This window comes from Danio rerio, chromosome 5 (genome assembly GCF_049306965.1).
Source record: "Danio rerio strain Tuebingen ecotype United States chromosome 5, GRCz12tu, whole genome shotgun sequence".
Lineage (NCBI taxonomy): Eukaryota > Metazoa > Chordata > Actinopteri > Cypriniformes > Danionidae > Danio > Danio rerio.
The window spans coordinates 30,170,368-30,196,074 of NC_133180.1; the positions used below are offsets into that span (position 1 = coordinate 30,170,368).

Here is a 25,707-nt window from a genome sequence, read left to right on the forward strand (position 1 = left end):
GCCAGGACAAAAGGTCAATCTCTGATGCAGAAACACTAGGTGGAGACAGAAGCACAGAGGACGTCCTGAGAGTTTGATGTACTTTATAGACACTCCAGGTGAAAAGTGCAACATTTCATACTTTATTCATTAATTTAATTATGCACATATTTTATCACGAGTGCAAAACAACAGTGTGTTTGCAGAGACTCAAAGACTCACAATATAAACTTTGGAATCAATTATTTTATTTACACCAGGGCTTGCCACTGACACAAACCAAAGCAAATCCCATTAACCATGAGAGATGCTATACATAATATACTACAGAACTCATTTAACAACTGGACTACATTTTCTTAAAAGAAGTGTAGAAATTGAAATAGAGCCGAGCCCATGGATTTGCAAAAATGGAAAACACTTTTAAAATGACCTTTATAAAAGAGGGGAGAAAAAAAAGGAGAAAAATAACATAACTAAGTCACGTGAACAGCACAGTTCCATTTGACACGTAGTTCAGTCTTTACGCAATTAGGCATGCCGTACACCTCCATTCAAACACTGCTGCTGTTTAGTGTGCGGGATGTCCCATGTCCATTAGACAGGGGTTGTGGGGGTGGAGGGAGTGGGCGGCACAGTAACAGGATGAAGGCCGAGATCTAGAGAAGGGGCTTCCTCTGGTTGCGGGGGGCTTTTCTTGGAGGCCTCCAGCTTCTCCTTCAGCAAGTTGTACAGCTCCTTCACCGACTCACTGCTCTGTAGTTGGGTCAGTTAAGATTTGGATATAATCAGGTTTTTGTGCAAAATGTCGTCATAAATATTTCAATATACAAAGAAACAAAACACTTTTATCAGTTGTATTTTAAACTAAAATCTACAAACATAAACATGAAAACAAAATAAACTAAATCCAAATAATAGTACAACAACAGTATATAAATAATAATATACAATAATAACTTTAACAAAATTGAGCCCATAAGTAGATGAGGTGCCATCTAGTGACTTTCAATGGCAACATTAAAGGGCACCTATGATGAAAATCAACTTTTGTAAGCAGTTTGGACAGAACTGTCTGTATGTATGGTGTGTCCACAGTCATATTGGAGTGATATAAACCCAACAAGTCTCTTTTTTTTAATTTTCTGATTTTAAAATAGGACCCAAATCCCAGGGATTTTGAGGCCCACCACAACGTGATGTAGGAGTGTGGTTTCCCCGCCCACCGAATTGATTGAGAGAAGCCATGTTTCTATAATAACATGCCCACAGAACATTTTCTGCAAAGAAACTGGGATTAAAATAGTTGTTACAACTCTCTGTGACTTGTATAAGTTTGAAATGTTTTTAAAACAGATCATGTTTGTTATCAACAGATTTCACGCTGCCGCCATTTTAAAAGCAAAATTGAGGCTGCGGTGGGAAGAAACTCCGAAGTATTGCCTGGAGTCACACAGAAACGTTGTGTACCTGCTGTATATCTAGTCAGTGAAGAGAAAGTGACACAAATTTATAATTTTACTGCCTTTTGATGGCCTCGAAGTTCAGTTCTGAATGGATGTTGTAAATAAAAAGAGCCTCATATTTAGCTAAGGAAAATGGCACTACTTTGCTAACGTTTTCTTTTCCAAACACACGTTTTAGATGCCATTTCGTCACCTTGGAATTATATGGTTCTATCTGCGTTCTGAATGATTTAGAGATATTAAGTTTAAAAGTTTTTGCATTCCATACCAAACAGTATGAATGTAACATTTGTTTTTTTTAAAGTCATAAAATGTAAACAAATTCCCATAATGTAAATAAGTTGTCATTTAATAAGAAAATGTCAATATCTCAATTTTGACAAAAATGTCAGATAGAACCTTATAATTTTAAGACATAATTAGATTGATCAAACTCAAGTTAATGAACTGATTCTTTCACTGTATTAGACTTGTCACAATATTAAATTTTAGTAGTGAAATAAAAAAAAAGTCCATTTTTCGTTAATGTTTAAGAACTGTTGAGCACGTTCTTAAACACTGCTGATTTGCCATGGTATTCACCAGTGCTCAACAGAAATGACAGGAATGATTGGCCATGAAGGTCATCAGTTCACTGCACTTCAGAATTTATTCACAATATTTATGCAATACTGCAGCTTTGCGCATACATTTAATTCATTTCTTAACATGAAAAAACACTTTTAGCGAGTCTTGTTTCCTTGAAAAATACCTGTTTTGGTGGTTCAAGCGTCTTCATCAAGGTTTCCATGTAAGTCGGCAGTACCTTCTGATGGAGATGATTCAGCAAGCGAAGGCAATGCCTGTGAACGTTCTCCTTACTGCAAATCAAAACAAACCATGAGTCATGATGAGCATCACAATTTATTCTTATACTACTATTAAAGCTTTTTTTGTTTTATGCTTTGAAAAAAACAAACGAAGATGCAGACCTTGAGAAAGACGTGAGTAGGAAGTTATCAAAGACAGCAGTACAAAACTCCTCTGTTCCAAACTCATCAGAGAGAAGAGTCAGATGACCAGTGAGCAGATGGAGAAATATATCTCCGAATGCCATGTCATTATATGTATCCACTGCAAACACACAAACAAAGTGATCAGCAAGTGTGCAGCTTTACTATTAAAACTGATAGGAGTCTGATAGCTGTCTTACCCAATGCAGGAAGAAGCCGCTGTAAAGCATTTTTATTCCTCAGCTTGGCAATATGCAGAGCATAGTAAAGGCCAATCTCACACGCCACCCTGTTATCCAGTATATACCTAAGATGATAGACAGAAATAATAATGATCCAATTAAATTACAATTCTGGACCAAAACTAAAAACTCTGGTTACTGGAAGAAGTAAAGCTTCCGCTTGCATTGAATTTTTGGTAACACTTTACAATAAGATTGTATTTAATAACATAAACAAACAATAAACAATACATTTATTACAGTATTTGTTCATGTTAGCTCGTAAAACACAGAAATATGTTAGTTCATGTTAACTCATAGTGAATGTACTAATGTTAACAAGCATGAATTTGTATTTTGATAATGTATTACTAAATGCTGAAGTATGATTAATAAATTGTGCACAAGTATTGTTTATTATTACTTTTTTTAGTAAATACATTAATATTAACTAAAGAAACCCTATTGTAAAGTGTGAGCTCACATTACACCAAATCAAATCACTAGGAAAAAAAAGCTTTTCTTACTTAAGGTTTTCTATTGTTTCTTTTCTAGATATCTAAAAATTCTTAAATTAAGTAGCATCTCCTAAACAAGCAAAAATATTGTTTTGTTTTCAGAAATAATTTGAAAATAAGTGAGAAATAGGGTAAATACTCTGTCAGTGGTGGGCTACTTTATAACAAGATTATTTTTCTTACCCTATTGGCAGATTATTTAGCTTGTTTTAAGGAAAAACTTGCTTAATCCCGACATATTTCTAAAAACAATACAATATTTTTCACTTATATAGAAAATTTCTCTTGATTTAGGAATTTTTAGACTAGAAACTCAACAAACATTCTAAAAAATAATCTTAATGACTACTATTATATATATATATATATATATATATATATATATATATATATATATATATATATATATATATATATATAATCATTTTAAGTGAAGTCTTAAACAGGGTTTCACTAATTCAAATTTAAGACTTATTAAGACCATGAAGAATGAAATTTTAGACTTATATTGGGCTAAACGCAAATGATTTTTTTAATGAACTGCAAGAAAATCTTCCTATCTAATATAATTTGCCTATAATTCTAATTAGTTAAAAAATGTGTCAAAACAAGCAGACCCTAGTTATATACATATATTTTTAATTAACAACATTAAAAACTCTTTAAAAACTAAAATGTATACACAAAAGACTGTTCTAAAAGATTTATTGAGATGTATTTGTTGGTGATTGGATATGTGTTGGATCAATTGGGTAGCTTTACATAAATAGATAAATATATTTTAGACCTACAAGACAACATTTCAGTCAATTTAAGACTAATTTACTATACTTAAAAGTATTCAATGTCCATAAGAAGCTTGCAATGGTAAATTAAATTATAAGTTAAGATGTTAGCACTTTCAGCACTCATTAGCTAAACTTATAAATTACGCATGATTGTTCATTAGGACTGAAAGTGAAAAACGTCTTATTATATACTTTTTACAGCAATTATCTTAAGTAGTTGTTATAAGGAATTGGTAAAAAGTTAAAACACACTTTTATTTGGATGGAATATTGAAAAGATCTTTGCTTTTAGTGTGTTTATGATATTAGTTTTCTCAAATAAAATGATGAAACAAAGTTCAGATTTTTCTGTCCTCATGAACATTAAAAGCACTTCAAGTGTCACACATTCTGGAGTCTGTGTGTGGTTTTACTTCTTATTATAGTTTTTTAATTATTATTGGTTGCAACACTAAAACGAGTGCTTCCTGAATGTGCAGCATTGAGGAGCAGTGTGTGGGATAAAACAGACACCTGGAGAAGGTTTCAGGCAGAGTGGTAGGGTACGCGAGAGAAGTCTTCTCTTCGCTCGGCAGTTTCTGCTCCACTGTAAACGTGTAGTCGTCCACCACTATCGACATCATGGCAGGCAGAAAGCGTGTCACCACCTCCAGATCCTGAAGGCAAACAAGACCCACCTTGTGTAAACCGGACAAATCCATTTCAAACATTAGACTGTTGAGGGCTGATCTTACCATTCGAGGCTCTTTGAAAACCTGACTGTCGATCATGTCCCAGGCGCCCTGCCCCAGAGAGAGCATCCGCAGCAGGAGGAGAAGGTCCGGACTGTCCTGCAAATCCACACACAGCACAGATATTTCAGCATTACACATATACTATTGCAGTATGCATTCATATCGCTTATACTTTGATGTTTTTATCAGTTTTTAACTTACTTTAAATCATTTTGTTGTGCTTTATAATTAGTTTTATTTTAATTCAGCTTTAGAAATGTTAGTACTTCCACTAATGAGACAACATTTCTTTTTTTTTCCGGATGTTTATACTTATGTCTTTCTAGTGTTAAAATTAGCAGTGATTTGTCAACATTATCTAATCCATTAACAAACACAATACCTTATATTTATATTAATCATATAATACATCTATAAATGATAAGATTTAATAACTTTTGTTAATTAATAAAACCATTTTATGCAGGTCCACAGTGCAATAACTGAAGCTAAAATAATTGTGCTGCTTCTAAACATTTCTCGAAATAATATTAAATGAAATAGCAAATCTTTTCATTTAATCTAACATTTAATTAATATATTACATATTATGTTATGTAATGCATAACAATAAAAATCATTAAGATACTAGTTCATGTTAATAAATTGTGCAGTACAACATTTTAGTTAACATTAACAACACTGTAGAGCACTAAAATCAATGGAAATAAGAAATATGTTTAGTGTAGTGCAGAGATGAAGCTGGAGGTCTTACTCTGGGCAGGGCGTCCTGACTCAACAACTCCTGAAGGTTCCTAACAGTGCTCAACACCAGTGTGTTACAGGCAAAGGGGTCACAAAGGATCATAGAAAGGTCACTGAGGAAACACAGACAGTGTTACATTGTAAACTTCTATAGGTTTACTATACACTGGGTTGCCTCTTGTCTGTAGAATTAAATATGAATCTCATACCCTAACACTTGCTCCTGGCCTTTCTTCACACCATCCAAAAAGCCTTGTAACTCTCGGGCCCGTTTAGCATCCACAAACTTCTCCCTGATGCAGGCATCCAAACACCAGGAAAACTACAAAAGAGCAAACAGAAACGCTGTTACTTTTCTGATTGTGTATGATTCTGCGTGTTAAGCTTCTGATGCACAGCATATGTTTATAAAGTGACCACTGACAAGAATGAGATTTTATTTGCTATATCTTTGTAAGAATTCCAGATTCCATTACATTCCAGATAATCCCCAATGAACTTGTTTTTCACTTCTTGTTTTTGGTTATTACCAATCTTTATTTTCATTTCTTTCCTAATTTTGAATATAAAATCACTTTTAATACAGAGTTTAAAACTGAAGTTTTAAAAAGACTTTTTTTTTTTTTAGAGATTTTATTATAACCAGTGGGAACAAAATAAATAAATAAATAAATAAATAATACATATATACATAAATATAATATGTATACATGCTTATATAGGCAAATACATCCATTTCACACATGCATATTTATATAAAGACATGTATAAAATATGAAATTAACCTCATCAAAATAATACTAAATAAATAAAAAAAGTATAAAATAAAATCTAATAAAAGATTGCCAAACATATTTTCACAATACATAACCTCTAGAATTATGTAAATGTTCAATTATAAATAATTATATTGTCGTTTAGGAGAAAGCCAGCCATTTACTCCATGTCTTTTCAAATAAAATGACTTTTTAAACTATCAAAGATTCCTATATGGGTCATTTTCCACACATATGTGTAAAACTGCTAATTGTTTTTATTTATAAAGATAAGATTTTAGAATATGTGGGGGGAAAAAACAGGAATAATTATATAAGCAGTCAAGCTTGAAATTTATTTTAACCCCTCTGGCAAATTCTGACTTTTGTTCAGAGGCAAATAAATCTTGTACTTCATCTTATTATATTTGGGGAAAAGCCTGTGTCATCAATAAAAGTAACTTTAAGTCAAACTCTGCCAGGGGTCTGAATCATTTCAGGCTTAATTGTATGCATTTAATTAATATCTGGAATACAAATCATTTAGAAAAAGTGATTTATTCTGAAACTTCCAGCAAAGCACCCATTTTGCTTTTGCATCAAAGAGATAATTATGAACAGATCAATCATGTCATGGATTGCTACAAAGTCTGACTTCCAGAAGTTGTGTTCAGTTCTTGTGTATCTCTTAAGTTATTTTAAATGAACTTGTGAAATGGAAGGCTTCCACATATGTTGTTGAGTAATCAGAGAGTTAAAGGTGTGTGAAACTGGTAGCTGACCTTGTGACAGGGGTCGACTGAACAGATCTCGCTGATGTCGAGGTCATGAAGGGACATGAGCAGCTCCGCTCGCAAGGTGCAGTAATGTACATTACGTGTACGCAGAAACAGCGTTCGCAAGAACTGCAGCACCATATCATAGAGCTTCACGTTCTTCCCAATCATCTGAGTCAGCTTCAGCACCACCTGTTGGGGGAATGAATAAAAATATACACACTTTAAATGGTTAGATTGATCCTTCTAAATCCTGAAAAAATTAATCCAAAAGTTTGGAAACACTGTTTTGTAGCAAAGATGCAACACTAATTGTGGCTAAAATTACAATAAAACATTCCATCACTTAAGGTTAAAAGTAAGGTTTAGAACAACCATTAGAAACACAAAAAATAAGCTTACAAAAAAAGGAATAATAATAAGAAACCAGACTAAAATTATTTAAAGATATAAAACAATAAACAAAATAAAAAATAAAGATTAAATAACAATTCCATTTAAAACACATTGATGGAAAAAACTGTTTGGGTGTGCACCACATTGTACTTTTTGTTTTTGTGAGAATTTTGTTTCAGAAACTTCAATACTGATCAATTATCTATTTTTTTTTATATTACCCAGAAGCATACAAATACTAAAGTAGCAGGGGTGACTTTTAGTTTTACATACTTTTTCCATCTAATAAACAAATGGCTATCAGAAATGCTGACTTGGTTGGTTGTGGCACTCACCTCCCCCTGTCGCCGTGTTTTGGGTGAAGGGCTGAAAAAGTTGTGCAGGATAGAGAGGTCATTGCTAAAAAGAGCTGCTTCCTTCTCCACAATATACTGTTTCAAGAGAGGAGACACCTCGTCTCCAAAAAGAGCCTGATTGTCCTGCCAGATTTGCCGTTTCACCTCCACCGCGCAGACTTTGTACAGCTCTTTATCCGCCATCACTTGCTTCAGCTTCTTCTCAGGCACCTGCAAGAGAAGGTCACGCTGTCAAAGACGGACAAACCTAAAACTGTTTTGAAATGGTTTGATGTACATTTAAATGTAGTGCAACCTTGAAAAGTGGATCACTTGACTACCACATTCAATACAATACAATCAGGATTTCAATGAAAAAGTATTTATAATATTTAACTGATTATTTTTCTGAATGACTGATTTTCTCAGTGTTTTTCTCTCTCAAAATTTGCATCAATATTTCTTGCATTCATTTGTTGGTCTGCTGTGAAAATTAGTAGCAACATACTTTTAAAAAAAGATAAATAAAAAGAGCAATAGCAATAAAAAGAGATACTTTACCTAAAGCCTACTATATCATATTTGATACAAAACTACCAAAATGGATGAATGAATGACATTTTTTAAATTTGATAAGAGCTGTAAGTAAAAAAAAGTTATTTTACGCCACAAAATAAAATGAGCCGTTTTTTTCTTATTTCAATATTGTCACTACATATATCATACAGGACATTAAAATCATGATGTATCAACTGCTGTAATATTACAACTCAGAACACTCTTTTCTGACATGTTTTAGTCTAATGCTTTGAATGGCTGCTGCATGGTTTTCAAGCAACCAGAAATGTAGCCACTGAATTTACACATCCAGCCAACTTCCAGTTCTCCTACTCCAACTTCTGCAAATAACGTCATCACATGATGCCTCTCAAAGAACAAATCAGCAGAATTTTTGCATTTGCTTGATTTTGCAATTACTGGATCACAAAATCCTGAAGGGACTAGTAAGAGGTCAGAGCACACATCGGTACCTTTGGCAGATGCTTCAGAACTTGCATGACAACCGGCTGTATGGATGGCATCTTCACTAGGGGAAAGCTTTTCTCCAGTAGTTCCTCCAGCTTTACGTACCTGAGTGGATTAAGCAGATTGAGAGGTATTATTTATGATCAGCTATGTAAACTCAAGGTTCAAAATCAAAGCTTCTATTCACCTGTCCTCTTCCTTGCCCTCTGCAATGGTGGCAACACGCTCCATTAGCTTGTCTCGAAGTTCATCAAAGACCGACTGATGAAACTCCAGCCGTGGAGTCCCGTGAAGATCCAGAAAAGGCAATGCAGACTGTAGGGTTGGCAGCAATATGCCATTTTCCGTCTGTTAAAAATCAATATACAGAAAGGCATTAGTAATTTTTGATAGATCATCATGTCATAGATTAGTATGTCTTAGACTTTATTTTGCAGCAAGTTGCTATAAGAATAGGGCTTCACAATATATTGCAAAATTATTGTTATTGCGATAACAGCATATCCAAAATATCCATGTGAGATCAATTAGTTTCAATTTATGCATTGGTTATTTATCCAAGGTCTACTAATCAGATGGGGCCTTAAAAACTTTATACCGCCCACCCCAGCAGTTGCTGTTCTGCTATTAGTTATGCTATTGCTAATCAGAGTCAGAATATCTGCTGAGGATTTCACTCATTCATAGTGTTTTAAAATGTTTGCATCTTGACACAGTTTTTTTGTTTGAATTAGAATTGATTAGACCTAAATATCTTTTGCCTATTTATTTTAATAACACTAAATGAATTATTTTAAAACAGCTAAAAAATAGCATTTTTCTAGGAAAATGTCTTTAAAAAATGATGCGATTCTCAACAACAATAATGCATATTTTCCAGCCCCAGTTAGAATAATCTCAAAACAAGTTTAATCTCATCCTCAAACTTATTTGCCCATGTAAATACCTTTAAATATAAATGTATAGAATTAATATGAATTAATAAAACCTTTACGAGTTTGTTTCTTCTGTCCAGCACAAAATAGGATAATTTGAAAATTATTAGAACTGGTATAGGAATAATTGGAAAATAACCAATAAATTTGTAATCATTTTCACTGTCTTTTGAGGTATGGTTGAAGTATACTTAATATAGAGCACTAGATGTACTGACAAGGATTTATAGTAAACAATCATTTACATAAAACTTGAATGCATGTTCTACTCTATTTAAATATATTTGTAATTACAAATCATAAACGATGAAGTTAGAACAATTAATATATTTATTTTAAACGTAATATTCAATAAAACATTTTTGCCAAAGTAGACTTAAAATATTTATCAATTATGCTTATGATGTAAATAATATTAAAACTACTCTAAATTATGTTCATTTATTTAACGTGTACTTTAAAGTAAAACTTTGAATTTGACATTTAAAAGCTGCCATAAAGTTTACTCTCTTGCATGATGTGGCCTTTTATGTAATGGTAAAATTACTTTATCTGCATGTACAGCTTTTAATTGTTCAACAGAAATAAGAGTAGACAAAAAGTGCATGCTTAATCAAGTTTAGTGCACTTATACGATATGTTTCTTTATTTAATCAGATAAAAAAAACAATTGAGATCAAGATATCATTTACAAGGGTGACCTGGCTAGGATGTCAGCAACACACGACTTATGAAAAAAAAAAAAAGTAAAAAGTAAAGATTATATAAAAAATACAGTTTAGTTATTCAGCCATACCACATTATAATATGTTAAAAACACATACATTGGAAATGGACTGTTGATGTTTGTTATAAAGATGGAGATAAAGAGCGAAAAGATTTAATTGGGATGAGCTCAGACATTTTCTGTTCAGACTGAAGAGTATTCCAGGATAAAGGCTCGCCTCCCCATTTCAGTTCGAACCCGTGAAACAGTCAAATGATAAGATTCACTTGAACGTAGGGCATACTGGCTTTTTGACCTATAAAAAAAGGGAACTTAGGTAAAAAGACGCCAGACCCAGAAAAGCCTTGTAGACCATAGTCATCCAGGGGGTGTACCTTCTTACATTCAAAGAAGGCCACTCAGCTTTGGCATACAGTTCACAATATTGAGTTAGTCTACGACAGGCAGCAACAAACCTCAAAGGCTGAGTTAAGGCTGAGGACATTTGGTTGAGGCATTCATATATAAAACATCACCATTATCAAGCAATGACACAAAGTATTTAAGAGCTTTAAGAGAAAAGCAGGACCCCTTTTTTATATTAAGACCCAATCTTACCTCTTAAGCCTAAATACTTTTTTTTAAACAAGAGTAAGCATTAAGTATTAATACTTATTTCTCAGTTATCAGTACGTTCAAGTTATGAGGTTCTAAAAAGGAATTGCTTAGGAGTAACTAAACGAGCTCAAGAGATATATTGCGGTGAGGTTATTATATATATTTTATTATTAGTTAATATTATTATTATATTATGCTCGTTATGTTATATATGGCAATATGTATGGTAACAGATTGTCAAATGATGAATTGCACAGCCAGACTTTAGATCCTCCCATTATAAACAATGAAGAAGACTGCAGCACGAGCGTGAGGTGCTTTAGGGCTAATGCAAGACATCAGATGAAAAATGTAATCACGAACATGACAGACAGGACATGTGTACGTTTGTAAAGATCTAACCTGAAACTGGTCGATTGCTTTGAGAGGTTCAGTACAGTTAGTCAGAGTTTCTTTCAGATCCTCTCCATTGGATATTCCCAGCTCCGGTAGCCCGGCGAACATTTTCACACGCTCTCTAAGTGAAGGCTCCACTTTCAAAACGATATCAAATTACATGCATTGACAGCAGAAATAACATAAATGTTGGCTAGATGTGCATTGCTCGTTATCTGTAAATCGCACACTTCCTGGCCGTGCAGCCTCGTCAACAGACTCTTGTTTCTGATACATCGTCAAAGGTTCCGGTTCAGAAAGGTTCCTAGTTGCGCTTTCAAGATCAAAGCCTCTGTGTGGACTACTTCCTGTGTGTAAAGGCAATTGCAGGTGCTGGTTGATCTGAGACAATGGAATCGAAAAGAAATGACATTCTAACAGAAATTATGATCAAGTTTAATAATCTAACACAGATGGGAGTAATAGTTCATTTAATGTGGGTTCCAGCGCATGTCGGTATTCAGGGCAATGAGGAGGCAGATAAAATAGCTAAAGAATCTCTACAACAAAATGAACCAATTAGACACATTTCACTAAGCAGAGCAGAAGGAAAAAGCCTAATCTTAGAAGCTTGTAATAGGAAATGGCAGAAAGTTTGGGAGTCCAATAACACAGGTAGACATTATCATAAGATCCAAAAAACAGTAAAGAAAAGCAAAATATCACATAATCTTAGTCGAAGAGAACAAGTTATTTTAACACGTTTAAGAACAGGACATACTTTTTTTTAAATCAAACATTACACATAATGGGGAAACATGAGACAGGTTTATGCAACACATGTCTAACAGATGAGACAGTAGAACATGTTTTAAAAAGGTGCAAAGCATATAAAAATGAGAGAAGAAACCTTAAAGAGGAATTGCAAAGTTTAGGATACCAGGATTTCACAATAAAGGGTTTATTAAAAGATGGTTTAGATTCAGGAAGACAAATAAAGGCAGTAATAAGGTTCATTAAAAATAGTGGATTATACAATAGAATTTAGGAAACCAGTTCAACCTCTTCACACTCCATCACAGTAGGTGGCGATATGCACCTTTAAAGTTGGTTCGCAACTCGCCATAAAACGAAGAAGAAGGTTGATCTGAGAGTGCATGATGAGTACATTCTACATTCTACTTTTTTATGTTCATTTTTTATTTCGAAAAAACAAACATTGTTTCAGTCCAAAAAGTTACATATCATTATTTTTGTTGTTGTTGTTGTTTTTACAAGAGAAGAGAAAGAAAATAATAATAATTATAATAATAATACAACTAAAAATTAATAATAATAAGAAGAAGGGGAAAAGACAAATGAAAACAAGAGTAATAAAAGGGTACAGAAAATTACAACTAGGTGAATGCAGACATTCAACAATCACAATTAAATGTTCAGATACGTTGTCAATGTTGAAAGTCAATTTTTACATTTAAAAAGTATGAGATAATAATAGTGGAAAACAAACACAAATGTAATTACTACACAGCAAATTCATCAGAGTTAAATTCTCGGTGTTGAAGCATTTGAGAGTAAAGTGTTGACGTTAAAGAGTTAGATTTTGATAAATGAATATAATTAGAGTTAGAATTTATTTTATTCAGTGCGAAATCAAGGAGTTATCTTTTCAACACTTGGTGGTGTTATTTCCAACATCCGGGAATTCATGCAGCCCCAGTCACTGAAGAATTTTCCAGACGCCATTTTCCATCTGAGGTTTAGAACAGCAACTGGTGAGTCAAACTACCTAAATGTTGGTATTTTACTGACTTTCTTTAAGGAAATACAGTTGTAAACATGTTGTTAAGTTAATAACTTTAGAATGGAGTGACAATTTTAAACGTCTGCGGTTCATTCATGGTCGTTTGTGTATCTAGCTTAACTGCATTACTATTGAGTTCTTTTCAAGAATGTTTTTATATATGCTCACGCATACATAGTGCATAAAAACATCAAATGTACATGTTCAACACATTTCTGTCACGCTTAATGCCATTTTGTGCGTTGTTACCCATCTGTAAAATAAAATCGACACTTCTCCTTTAATTCCAAGCAAACTAGCGAGGGATTCACCGGAGCCGCCTAACGTTAGCCTACTCTGCCCGGATGCTAACGGCAACACAGGACGGTTTCCATAAGCTCTGGAGAGTTTCTAAAACATATCTGGTGAGTAAATGAACATATGCTTACTTGTAAAAGGCTTCCTGACTGAAACAAATGATTGTTTGTTATTCGTGTACGTTAATTTGGTTATTTTAAACACCGCGGCCCTTTTAAACTGGTTCATTCGTGGCCGTCCATATACCGTTAGTTGATAGACTCGCGTGATAACGTAACGTTACGCTTGAATTATATTGAGTGTTGACAACCATTAAAGTCGGAATGTTAACATTAATGTCTTTAAATGACCGCGTTTGCACTTTATCAGACATTTAACGTTACAGAAGTCTCCCGGAAGTTGCGGGACTAACGTTAACGTTATCCTGCAAATGCACAGAGACTCCCAGATGCCCAAGTAGATGCCCGCAAATAAATGATCATCTCCCGGAAATCGCGCGTCTCCCGCCCGGTCATTAAACACTTTGCACGCCCCTCTCCACCGCATCCCTCCCAGCTCTTCAGGTACGTCGCGCGCAAGTCACCCCCACCGCTCTTCAGGTACGTCGCGCGCAGCTCATCCCATTGCTCTTCAGGTACTTATCTCTCCCGCTACCTCCCGCAAATCAACTCTGTATCCCCCGAAAATGACTTTTCTCAACTCGGGATGTCTGACGTTAGTAAGTTAGGCTATTTCTGTAGTCAGGAACATCTTAGTCAAGCTTTTTCTCCCGCATGATATTGTGCTTAAAACTAAAGGCTAAACTTAGCATGTACTGTACACAACATTTCCGTTTTATTAGTGCGTTGTAAACAGCCACCTGTCTGTAAAATTAATCAACTGATTCATATTTGAGCAGCCTAATGATGATACAGGTTTGATTTGTAGATTTATTATCAATAATCAACATCTGAATTAAAAGATATCTGAAAAAGTGTGAGGCATACTTTGTGATATTCATCTCTCTTTTTTTATCTGAAGGTTATGCATATGTGTTAGATACTAATGTGTTGTTGTTTTTTAACAGCCACAGTTCTCTGTACAATAACACAAGACCCTGTGACAGTGGCTGATTAGAGACGGATGGTGCATTTCCAGAGTTGGTGAAATGACCAAGCACACCTTCTTGGTCATATGTGGTGATAATAATGAAGGTATGTTTGATAAAGTTCTGTATTTGTTTCACAATAAGCTGAGAGGGTATTAGAGCATTAGAGAATAACAAATGACATGAAGGTGATAAGTTTTGTATTGTGGGTGAACTGTTACTTAAATAATGTTTTGCTCTGCTTTGCACTTTTCCTCTTCTGCTTATCCTAATATTTTAGATTATATTTGGACCTGAAACATCTGCTAGACTCCAGTAAAGGTGGCCTCAATACTGGACCTGAAAGGGCCTAACAAGTTGAATCTGGTAAAGAAACACGCACACACACACACACACACGCACACGCTTACAGAAAACTGTAAGTTTATGAATATTTTTTTACACTGTGGCCAATATTTTGGGGAAGTCAGCATCACTAAATGATATAAAAGATTTTAAGCTCCTCTAAATTTAGCTCCAAGTGTTGTGTTAAATTCAGGATTCTGGACAGACAGCTGCCTGTTTTTCCAGTTCTAGTCATAGTGGTTAACCTAATTGTTTTTGGAGATCCAACAGTGATGTATGTGTTTTTTCTACTTTTCCATATCCTGTCACCTCAACCAGCTGGGAGAGTCAAGTTGTGGATCATCATGAAGATTTTCAAAAGGTGAGTTTAGATTTCTTGAATGTTTTATTTACTTTAAATGTTCTTTTAAATATATCATTTGATTGCAATTTGTTTTCAAACATTTTTCTTAGTCATGCTGGAGTCTTGAAGAGTTCTTAGATGAGCATCACCCTATATCCGTGCATCAGGAACCACCAGACGAGCGATCAGCAGCTACTACATCGTCATGGATAAAAAGGTCATCCTGTGGCTGGGAAGCACTTCATTCACAGGACATGCTTGATGAGATTTCCTAGCTCCAGTTTGTTTTCACACAAGTTTACAGCATTTATACCTTCATTTAAACTGCTGTGTTTGATATGGAGGACCAAGGAAACACCAGAAGTGAAAGATTTGCACGCCAAGTTGTTTAAAATGTAATTTCAGAAGAAAACTATGCGTTCAGAAGAAAACTATGAGTGACGCTATATTGAACTTTCAAATTGCTCTGATGAAACAAAGTTTGGACATCATATTTTGTTGATACTGTCTGTACTAATAAAACATTTAAAGCATATTTGACATTGTTGCATTTTAAAAACTGAATGAATTGTTGAAGTTGTGAATGTTTTCAAATAAAATGTTTTTTATTTTGTAATTTACAGTCTATTTGACCTTTTTACCATATTTACACTCAAGAGAGTTGAATAAAATAATATATTACACCAGGTGGTGTTAAATATAGTTACATTTTTTAACTCTGCCCTGAGTTAAAATTAACCCTTACTTCGGTGTCAATGTGCCAACCCTTTTGAAAGTGTTGATTTAAGTCTGTTTTGAGTGGACCCCATGAGACACTTTCAAAGTGTTGAAATTAACACCCATAGAGTTGTTTTGGGTCCCCACATTTTGCTGTGTACAACATAAATGAACTAAAAAAGAAGAAGAGTGCATTTATTAAATGGAAGGCAATATGCTAAGAAAGTTCAAGTAAGTTATAAAACATTGCTACTATTTAAAGAAATTTGTTTTCCCAGAGCATCTAACCTTTTCCAACTTTAGAAAAAAATGCATGGTATCCACAAGCCATTAGGATGTAGTTGGAGGCTTATTGAATTCCAGTGAAGTAGAATACGACGCCTAGCTAACAATAGGGTAAAGGTCAAAATATCAAGTTGTTTAGAATTAAACTGGGACCAAATCTTTGGAACCCCCAAAATGGCAACATTAGGGGATGGGTCTATAATCACCTGCAACACCTTAGACATAATTGTAAAATAGTGCATCCAGTAATTCTGTAACATAGAGCACATAAAGAACAAGTGACTTAAATTACGGTCTGACATAATTTAGTCAACATTTTCATAAATACATACAACCTCCATTTTAGAAAAGTCTGAACTTAAGCTAGTTTGTTTGTAGTGTACTGTCTTGTAACACCACATAATCATTTCAATTTTCTAATCATTTTTTTTCTCTAAATGTTGTTTTATCAGCGTAAATGCTTAATTTAGTCCTACTGCTTATTATAAGTTTCATTTTTTTTTCTCAAACTTTTATGTTACCTTTTGAGGTGATGCGATGGCGGAGTGAATAGCACGTTTGCATCATAGCAAGAAGGTTGCTGGTTCGAGCCTCGGCAGGGTGAGTTGGCATTTCTTTGTGGAGTTTGCATGTTCTCCCCATGTTGGCGTGGGTTTCCTCCGGGTGCTCCGGTTTCCCCCACAGTCCAAAGACATGCGGTACAGGTGAATTGGGTATGCTAAAATTGACCATAGTGTTTGAGTGTGAATGTGTGAATGTGTGTATGGATGTTTCCCAGTGATGGGTTGCGGCTGGAAGGGCATCCGCTGCGTAAAAATTATGCTGGATAAATTGGCGGTTCATTCTGCTGTGGCGACCCCTGATTAATAGGAGGACTAAGCCGAAAAGAAAACAAATGAATGAATGTTATACCTTTTATGCAATATGAAGTCTGTGGTGTTAAATTTTGTCTGTGGTGTAACTTTAGAATGTCTGAAATTTCTTCATTCAATCTTATATTTCAATGTTTTTAGACTTTAAATTGGTTTTGATATTTATAAGTCTATAAAGGCGCCATTTCCACTTTCTTTTGTATGTATATCTAAATTAAAGGGGGAAAAAGAAAGACAAAGAAAATGTTCTCCTTTGGCAAAAATAGAAAGCCCCCAGTGAGTATTCATTTATTCATTAATTTTCTTTTCGGCTTAGTCCCTTTATTAATCAGGGGTCACCACAGCGGAATGAACAGCCAACCTATCCAGGATATGTTTTTATGCAGCGGATGCCCTTCTAGCTGCAACCCATCCCCAGGTAACACCCATACACTCTCATTCACACACATACACTACAGACAATTTAACTTATTTAATTCACCTATAGCACGTGTATTTGGACTTATAGGGGAACCCGGAGTAAACCCACATGAACACGGGAAGAACATGCAAACTCCACACAGAAATGCCAACTGGCCCAGCAGAGGCTCGAACCAGAGACCTTCACCATGACGCCCCATGGTGAGCAATAGATTTTTTTTTCATTTAAATATAATGACCAAACAAGCTGAACTGTTACCGTTATATTTCAATGAGTTATTTACCTTAAGTTGCATATGTTTACCAAAATACTACTTCAAATATTGGTAACACAATAAACAAGTGGTTATGTCATCAGTGTTTGATAAAAAATATTGTAAAAAGCTAAATCATAATGGAGGTATCATATTATACAAAGTTTAAATGCGATACATCAAATGGAAATCAAGACTTTTAGAATATTTTTTTACATATTGTGCCTCTCATTTGTAAGTTAAATGAACACCATAATTTCATAGATTGATAGAGGGAGAACTGAACAGTAGCCTACTTGCTATTTTTTGGTTAAGTTTGCACTTAAGGTATATATACATTTTTAGGTGTGTGTATATATTACAAGATAAAACATTAAATACAACTAAATACATGTTACTTTTTCTCAAAAACAAAGTTTTTTGTTAATTCAAGCAGGTCATGAACTGCTAAATTTTCATTAAATCTCTCTTACATTTGGACCATTACAAAACAATAAATCTTCTTCTAAGCTGATCAGGGATCAGAAACTAAGATGTTTACACAACAGTGCATGGCTATAAAAAGAAAGATTTCTTTGTAACAAATTTCCACACTACCCAAAGTTCAATAAATAGCAAAGCACACCATATACGATTAGTGTGTTGATCATTTATTTATGACTTCATGTCTTTACACATTTACATACTTGTAAATGTTAAGTGCATTTCATATTTTGAAGTGTTAAAAAAATAATTATCATGATGAACCACACTGATCTGACGCAAACACACATAAATAATTAATGTTTTGTCAGTACAAACCTTTTACACCTCTACATATAAAGCTTATAATTTCACAATCACAGTTAAACTCTTCAGTCCACAATGATCAAATGTAACAACACAGTTTAGTGCCATTCTTTTGGTAGCTTCGCAACAGAAAAAATAAAGATGCAATAACAAGGACTGAGAAAAGAAGAACGGCGGCACGCCACGCATCTGGACACAGTGCTTTCCTCACCATCGCATTTTCAGCATCCAGCAAGTTACTTAAGCTTAGCATGTAGCCAAGAGACCAGCCGACAGAGGTGTCTTCAACCTGCAAACCAACACAATGTGTCGACGTTACTGACAGGATATGTCTTAAAACTGTATAGTGGTCTTTCTGAGTGTCTTACTTTTTCCTGAAAGGAGATGTGTGGAAAGGAGAGATCACTGAAACCATATCCATTAATCAGGAGCACCCGCATAAGCACAGAGTCTGCACAGTAGTCTCTCAAATGATCCCCCTCAGTGGGAAACTTGTTCTGCATCTGAGAAAGAAAGAGGGAGTTAGACGGTATTGCCTAAAGGGAATATTTAAAGTTTAATCACATTTGAGTTTAATTAAGGGCTGGTCTAAAGAATTTTAGCTCTGACAAGCTTGGTAATACACTTGGTAGTGTTGGATTGAATTTGGGACTTGTGGAGCTGCGCATTGATGGACTTTCAGCAGTGAAAATTAAACCACACTGAACTGAACCAAACTGAACTTCAACTCTGAAAACTGGACTGACACAGTTTCAATCTACTACAACTTCTGTGTTTAACTGCTATGACAGTCTACATTGTAAAAGAGCTATAGAAATAAAGGTTAAGTGAATTGAATTTCATAAACAGCTAAGATGAAATACTGCATTAGTTTATAATGATTCAATCAAACTATACAAAGTATTCAGAAGAGCTGTATCTAAAGTATAGAGAAGAAAATGCAACCTCTCAGAGTCTTAGATTGACAAGTGAGTTGAAAGTGATGGAATAATTGTTTTCAGTTTACTCATCCTGCAGCCATCCAAAATGAAGATAATCTTTTCTTTAGTGTAGCATAAAAAGGTTTTAGCAGAAACTATAGCAAGTAAACCGCTAATTTTAAAGGCAGGGTACTTAGTAACTAAGCTGGTGACTATTTTCTGGCTTTCAGGCAGGGAAACTTTGAATTTTCCATCATGATGTAAAAGAATAGTCAATCTTTAAACAGGTAAATTATCCTACCTCTTTTTTTATTTTGAGCGAGCTGCTAATGGTCTAATCCGATTCAATGATTTATTTATTGTTTCTGGCTGGTGAATGAGAGATGAGGTTATCTCCCTCATCGTTTCACTGGTCTGTTTTTGTTTTTTGCAGGAGGCATGGCTTTTCAAACTGATTATCTAAGGCAGACAGTGTCTTTAGCTTTAGCAACAATTTTAGCCTCTCTGAAATCAGCTACTTTACCTTTAAGAGTCAACAACTGGAAGCTTGTATTGAATAACTAATTAACACTCAGTTTCTTGTAGGGACCAATCAACGTGCTTTATAAAATCTCAATGATTGTAGCCAGAGTTTTGCATGTTTTGTGACTCCCAAAGTGCTAGTAGTTCACCAAGAAGCAGCTATTTACTTCTTTAATTGGTTACTGAAGAAAAACAGGGACAGACTAGTCTTCGCTGGGGTCCAGCTTTCCAGCCTCCGGCGCCTAGACTGTAGCTCTGCACAAGACGTTTGGCCAGGGGAGAAATGGTCGTGCCCAACTGAGCCTGGTTTCTCTCGAGGTTTTTTAACTTCCTTCACTTTCGCCAATTGGTGAAGTTTTTTCCTCGCCAACGCCACTGGCTTGCATGGTTTAGGATCTGTAGAGCTACGCATCTTTTTTGCTCTTGAGAGTCTTTGGACTCTCAGTAGTGACTATTAAACCACACTGAACTGAGCTAAACTGAACTGAACTTAAATGCTGAAAACTGAACTGACACTGTTTCAATTTAGTATGATCTTGAATTGAAGCTGCTTTGACACAATGTACATTTAAATTTAATTGAATTTAAAAAAACACCTGCATCTCAGATGACCTTGTGTACATGCACTCAAAGGGTGGTACCTTTTCAAAAGGTACAGTTTTGACAATTTGTACCTTTAGGGTACACTTTTTGTCCTTTAAGGTTTACTTTTGTACTTTTATGGTACACATTTGTACTTTTTAGGTATTAATATGTACCTTTAAGGACCTGTTAGAAAAAAAAAACTACCTTTTAAAAAGGTACCACCTCAGTGACAGGTTTTGTACCTTTATTTCTGAGAGTGTGTAGATAAGTTTTTTTGGTGAACTGTTCCTTTAAAATAAATACATTCTCTCAATGGGCTGGTACCTGCTGAAAACTCATGTTGCAGACAAACTGGGCAGCGTGCTCTAAATCCGCTGGAGACGTGATGGTGATGCCTGCAGCTTTTTGCAAGAATTGATGAATGTAATAAAATGCAGAAAATGCCTGTGCCAAAGAAAGAGATATATTAGCTATATATATGCGAAAAATAGTTTGTTCAAAGTTTAGTTTATCACAAAGTCTTTTGGGATCTAAGGGGTTCTTTTTTCCCCTCTCATCCAGAGATTCAGATTGTAAGGTGTTCAACATTTCCAAACCAGACTACAATGCTTACAAGGTATTTTTTTGATTCCCCAAAAGGAGCAGACTATGTATAGTTATTTGGTTGGCAATCAGACTATTGCTCCATTTTAAAACCATTTGTTCAAGAGTCAAAGTTGCACTGTATCTTACTGATTCACTAAAATGAACAACTCATACTCTATGAATAAATTATTCAGGAGTCAGATCACGCTAATTGTGATGTACTGTATGTCACTGATTCACTAAAAAGAAACAACTCCTAAGTTTTTTCTAATTAATTTCAAGAATAATATTTTACACAGAAGCAAGGCTTACCATGAAGTTTCCAGTAATGTTGGGCTGAAAGACTCCGTCGAAAGAGCATTTGGAATAAGAGCAGCTGCTAAAGGAGAAGAGTTGAGACACATTTCCTAGACACTGATTGTAGTTTCCGGTGCCTTTTATTTGCAGCTCATCATCAGGTTTATAAGGAGTTTGTCTTTTAACACATGGAGTATCAAACACACTGCCCAGCTTTATAGAGCTGCTGTAATCTGCAGGATAACAGGGGTGGATTATAGATGTGTCTGAACCCTGAGTCTGTGACATGCATAAAGAAAGAGAAAACATTAGATATTATATTCTGAACAATGTAACCGTTTATTCTAAACCAGGTTAAAAGTTTGCACTTAACCGTGATTAGATGTGCCAGCAGTCGGAGTAAAGCCTGGTCTTGTCCATAACACAGAAAACTGTGAGTGTAGATCTGGTAGTCTCGCCCGTACAGCCGCAGTTTCATCAGGTCATCCTTGTTCTCCACGGTCTGTTTCGTCACAAAGGTGATCTGAGTAGACGCTCCGCCAAAGTCCAACGCACCAACTGTATCTCTGCCTGGAGTAATCCACTGACCCACAAAACCATACTGAAGAAACGGGCAGACAGAGAGAGGGTGCATCTAATCAATTGGTATTTTTAATTACCCAAAAAATCAGCCACTACCTTAATAAAATTCTCCAGCAGGTAGTTGACTGTGATCCATCCATAAGCTCCCTCATCTTGTCCAGTTAAGATAGAGGCTCCTTTAAAGCTGAACGGATAGCTCTTCAGTTTTTCTCCAACTTCTTTTAAGACCTCAGCCGACTCTTTGGGTTTAGAAATACTGTGCAAAAATATTATCTGCGATTAATTCCACCCTATTTAGTGCACTCATACTGTGGATGAACATGTGAAGTGAAGAGTCTTTACGATTTACAGTTTGTATGTCATAAAATGCAGTGCAGATATTGGGAAAGGTTATATAATGATCAACGCATCAGTGTGCATTCATCATTTGAACCGTGTTCAGACTCACTTCAGTAGCCTCATGCCTGCAGTGGCCCCCAGATACACGGGGGTAATCCTCTGTCTAGATTTCGGGATGCTTTTAGTGGCTTTATCCATGCATTCCTCAAGGCTACGTGCTGCTGCTCCTTTGATTCCAGCATAACTGGATATCCCTCCTCCTGGTACAGGGAAAAAATTGTGGAAGAAGCTATTAAAATGTTTGTAATCTGACAGTGGAAGGCACAAGTTCAAGTTCGATGTATTTATATACAGTAGCACGTTTCCAAGAGGCCACAAGACGGCACAAAGTGCTTTAGAGAGAAGATACAAACAAGCAGTATGAACATAAAACAAAACAGCAATAGGCACAGAGTGTAAAAGAGAACATAAAAGATGTAAAATAAATTATACAAAACATTTTGCTTGTAATGCCTAAAACAAGAAAGTAACTGGCCCTTTAATTCCGCCTAAAAGATGCTACTACAGTTGACCACACTAAACAGGATTAAAAACGAGACCATTGGACTCCCGAGGAAGGAACTTATGCTTCAAACGACCTAGAAAATACACAAGTCTTTTATTTAGACTTACAAAATTGTTTGTAATGAAGCCAATTTTAATTCTAGTGAAAGCGCGTTCCAGAGGATGTTGGATGTTGAACTTATATTGACATCAGCTTAGCGGACAGTGCAAAAGTGACAGATAATCATAAGAGAGAGAACATGGGACAATTATTTAATGCAATGCAATTTAATGCAATGCTGGAAATGAATTAGGAACGCTGTGTTGTTCGTCTCATTTACATTTCTGCAGATGTTTTCACCTGAAGCAATGTGAGAACAACAGAAGAATAACAATGAGATAAAAAAGCATGACCAATTCAGAACTATATTTAGGAAGAATAAATGAAGACAAATCCCTTTCATTAATTAATTTTTTACATCTGAGTTCTGCAATATCTGATGTTTGAGTTTTCTCTGTATTTGATATTAGGGTAAGTGTCAATCTTACACTTCTTGTGTATCTTCTTTCTTTCTGTTACCTCTACAATCAGAAAATAAAAATGATGTATACTATTTACTCACCCTTCACACGACACTCGCTGTGCTGACTGACAATGCCAGTGCCGTTCTGCTTATCTGCTGGCCATTTGTAGATAAACATGGACGTATGAGAGGATCCAGCATCCAGAACTATTCCATACTGGAGACAAACACATCTGTTAACATTTTCCACAAACTTGTCTTGGATTCATTTAGGGCTGCACCATATGTCACTTCAGCATAAACAATTGAAATGTGCACATCCGCAATAGTCACATCTCAGGATGGGGATTATTGGTGACCACAATTTAAAATGCATGTGGTTTTTTTTTACTTAGTTGCAAAGTTTAGCCATTGTATAGTTAAAGTTCAAAATTTTCATGAGCTTTTTTTCTGTTATGATGTTAACATAAGTGAGTTTAAAGCATGAGGGTGCAAGAAATTATATAATTTTAGCATTAACAAAGATTAATTGCATTTAATTTATATATAGTGAAGAGCTACTTTACATTGGATTATTTAATGTCTAACTACTTAAGACTTGGAAAAAATATATAAAGCACAATTTGTTTTTCTGTTTTATATCCTTTGTTTTGTATTTATCTAGTTTATTATATTTTATGCAGATGGATGGAATGTTTATTTGAAATATTCAGTGGTGTAAAGTAACAAATTACAAATACTCAATCTACTGTAATTGAGTAGTGTTTCTCAGAAATTGCAACGTAGTTTTAAAAGTGTGTACTTTTACTCTCAATTGAGTACATTTTTAGTGCTGTGTGGGTACTTTTACTTCACTGCTTTTCTTCGACCTTGATTTTTTCTTATCTATGTGGATTGGCTAAGCAGAATATTCAGTCTTGTGATTTCTGTCCAACCAAATCACACATAGAAAGTAAATCGCATCACGTGGAACTACCTGAATACATGGGTGATGCAGCCCATAAATGCAGCAAAACATTTAAAAGCATTAAAAGAGCCCAAGAAGATGTCCTTAAACAAATGGTCTTAAAAAAGAACTAAATGCACTACAGAATGTTATCAGCTCTAGTTTAATTTATTTTAACTTGCAAAAAAAAATATTTTTTTTTTCTGAGTTCACTTTTATTTTATAAGAGCTTTCACGTGAATGATTTGAATGCCTGCTTGTGACTATCGTTATTCCAATTCATAAGCAGCAAGTCAACACTGTCACTAAAGCTGCCAGCTGAGATTCAATGGCTGCCTGCCACATGCCAGGCAAATTTTTTGCTCGACACATAAGAATTTTTTAAAATTCATATCTCATCGGAAAGCTGAAACGTTCTTTTGGCTTGACAGCTTATTAGTGTGAGTATTTCACTTTATAACAACAACAACACAATAACAAAAAGAAGTCATTACCATGAGCTGCGCTGGTTCTTTAAAGTCTTCCGTATTAACGACGAGCAAAAGGATGCCAACAAATGAAACAAATAGACCTGCAATAATAGTACATGTTTGCAATTGCATTTTAAACTGTTGTAAACTAAAATTAAAAGGACACTTGCTGACCGACTATTGTCGGAATTTAGCCGGGTGTATCTGGTGTTCGGGTAGGTTAACTAAACTAACCTGTCAGACCTGCTCGTCCATGCAAATAGTAGCCTATGTAGAAGCAGAAGTTAATATAATTTATTTAAAAAATATATATTTGCTTTGATGAAAACGTTTATTCACGTTTTTTACGTGAACATGTCTGAAATGGTAAAAACAGTAGATTGTTTGTGCAAAGTACTGTAAATTACAGACACACAATCAATGTTAGACATGCAAGCAGACATTAATCTGACACTAGGTGACGCTGGAGCAATAGCCTATAATTAAGCAACCTTACAATATACTTCAGTCAGTGTTTTAAGGAATATTTAGTGGCTTTTTTAGAGGCTACATGCAGATTTAAACACATATTTTACAAGACAAGTGAATACTTAAGATGTCTATCGGTGATCTCTAGAACAGCAAATTTTTCTGTTAAATTATATTTTTCCTTGCACTGAGTGGCGCATTATGCATTCACAATGGTATAAACCGTTATGGAAGGGGGATCATATATATATATAACCTATTATAAATTTTTTAATTTTTAATATTTAAGATATAGATCAAAGATCAGAGAAAGCTTACTATTAAAGGGCTGACCGCTCATACATGTTGT

At 34.9% G+C, this 25,707-nt stretch overlaps 2 protein-coding genes and 2 long non-coding RNA genes across 7 annotated transcripts; 2 read left to right on the forward strand and 2 right to left on the reverse strand.

Moving 5' to 3' along the window:
* Positions 1-210: 210 nt before the first annotated feature.
* Positions 211-11,674, reverse strand: nelfb (negative elongation factor complex member B). Of its 2 annotated transcripts, none has more exons than XR_012405779.1 (13): positions 11,392-11,674; positions 8,918-9,078; positions 8,736-8,835; positions 7,705-7,935; positions 6,980-7,165; positions 5,652-5,764; positions 5,453-5,555; positions 4,699-4,794; positions 4,478-4,620; positions 2,638-2,744; positions 2,417-2,558; positions 1,993-2,305; positions 211-1,904 (listed from the first exon to the last, which is right to left on the reverse strand). XR_012405779.1 is itself a non-coding variant. In NM_200168.1 (13 exon segments), coding segments are annotated over 13 exon segments (1,752 nt in total). In that variant the 5' UTR covers positions 11,494-11,662; the 3' UTR covers positions 211-576.
* A 1,408-nt stretch (positions 11,675-13,082) lies between these two features.
* Positions 13,083-15,856, forward strand: LOC141385820 (uncharacterized). Its single transcript, XR_012406887.1, has 6 exons — positions 13,083-13,139; positions 13,460-13,572; positions 14,532-14,658; positions 14,833-14,918; positions 15,216-15,258; positions 15,351-15,856. It is a non-coding gene; the product is annotated as an uncharacterized lncRNA (long non-coding RNA).
* A 910-nt stretch (positions 15,857-16,766) lies between these two features.
* Positions 16,767-21,009, forward strand: LOC137495597 (uncharacterized). Of its 2 annotated transcripts, none has more exons than XR_012406891.1 (4): positions 16,767-16,842; positions 17,431-17,532; positions 17,623-17,735; positions 20,208-21,009. It is a non-coding gene; the product is annotated as an uncharacterized lncRNA (long non-coding RNA). The 2 variants fall into 2 exon arrangements; XR_012406890.1 differs by lacking the exon at positions 20,208-21,009 and adding an exon at positions 18,697-19,414.
* entpd2a.2 (ectonucleoside triphosphate diphosphohydrolase 2a, tandem duplicate 2) lies at positions 18,420-25,435 on the reverse strand. 2 transcript variants are annotated; one of them, XM_073952211.1, is made up of 10 exons: positions 25,125-25,435; positions 24,915-24,991; positions 23,574-23,691; positions 22,517-22,667; positions 22,165-22,324; positions 21,860-22,087; positions 21,502-21,765; positions 20,929-21,048; positions 18,946-19,080; positions 18,420-18,866 (listed from the first exon to the last, which is right to left on the reverse strand). In XM_073952211.1, exons 2-10 carry the CDS (start codon positions 24,915-24,917, stop codon positions 18,657-18,659), a joined length of 1,389 nt encoding a protein of 462 aa, XP_073808312.1. In that variant the 5' UTR covers positions 24,918-24,991; positions 25,125-25,435; the 3' UTR covers positions 18,420-18,656. The 2 variants fall into 2 exon arrangements, with proteins under 2 accessions (XP_073808312.1, XP_687722.2); XM_682630.8 differs by lacking the exon at positions 25,125-25,435 and having other exon boundaries at positions 24,915-25,096.
* Between the last annotated feature and the right edge of the window lie 272 nt (positions 25,436-25,707).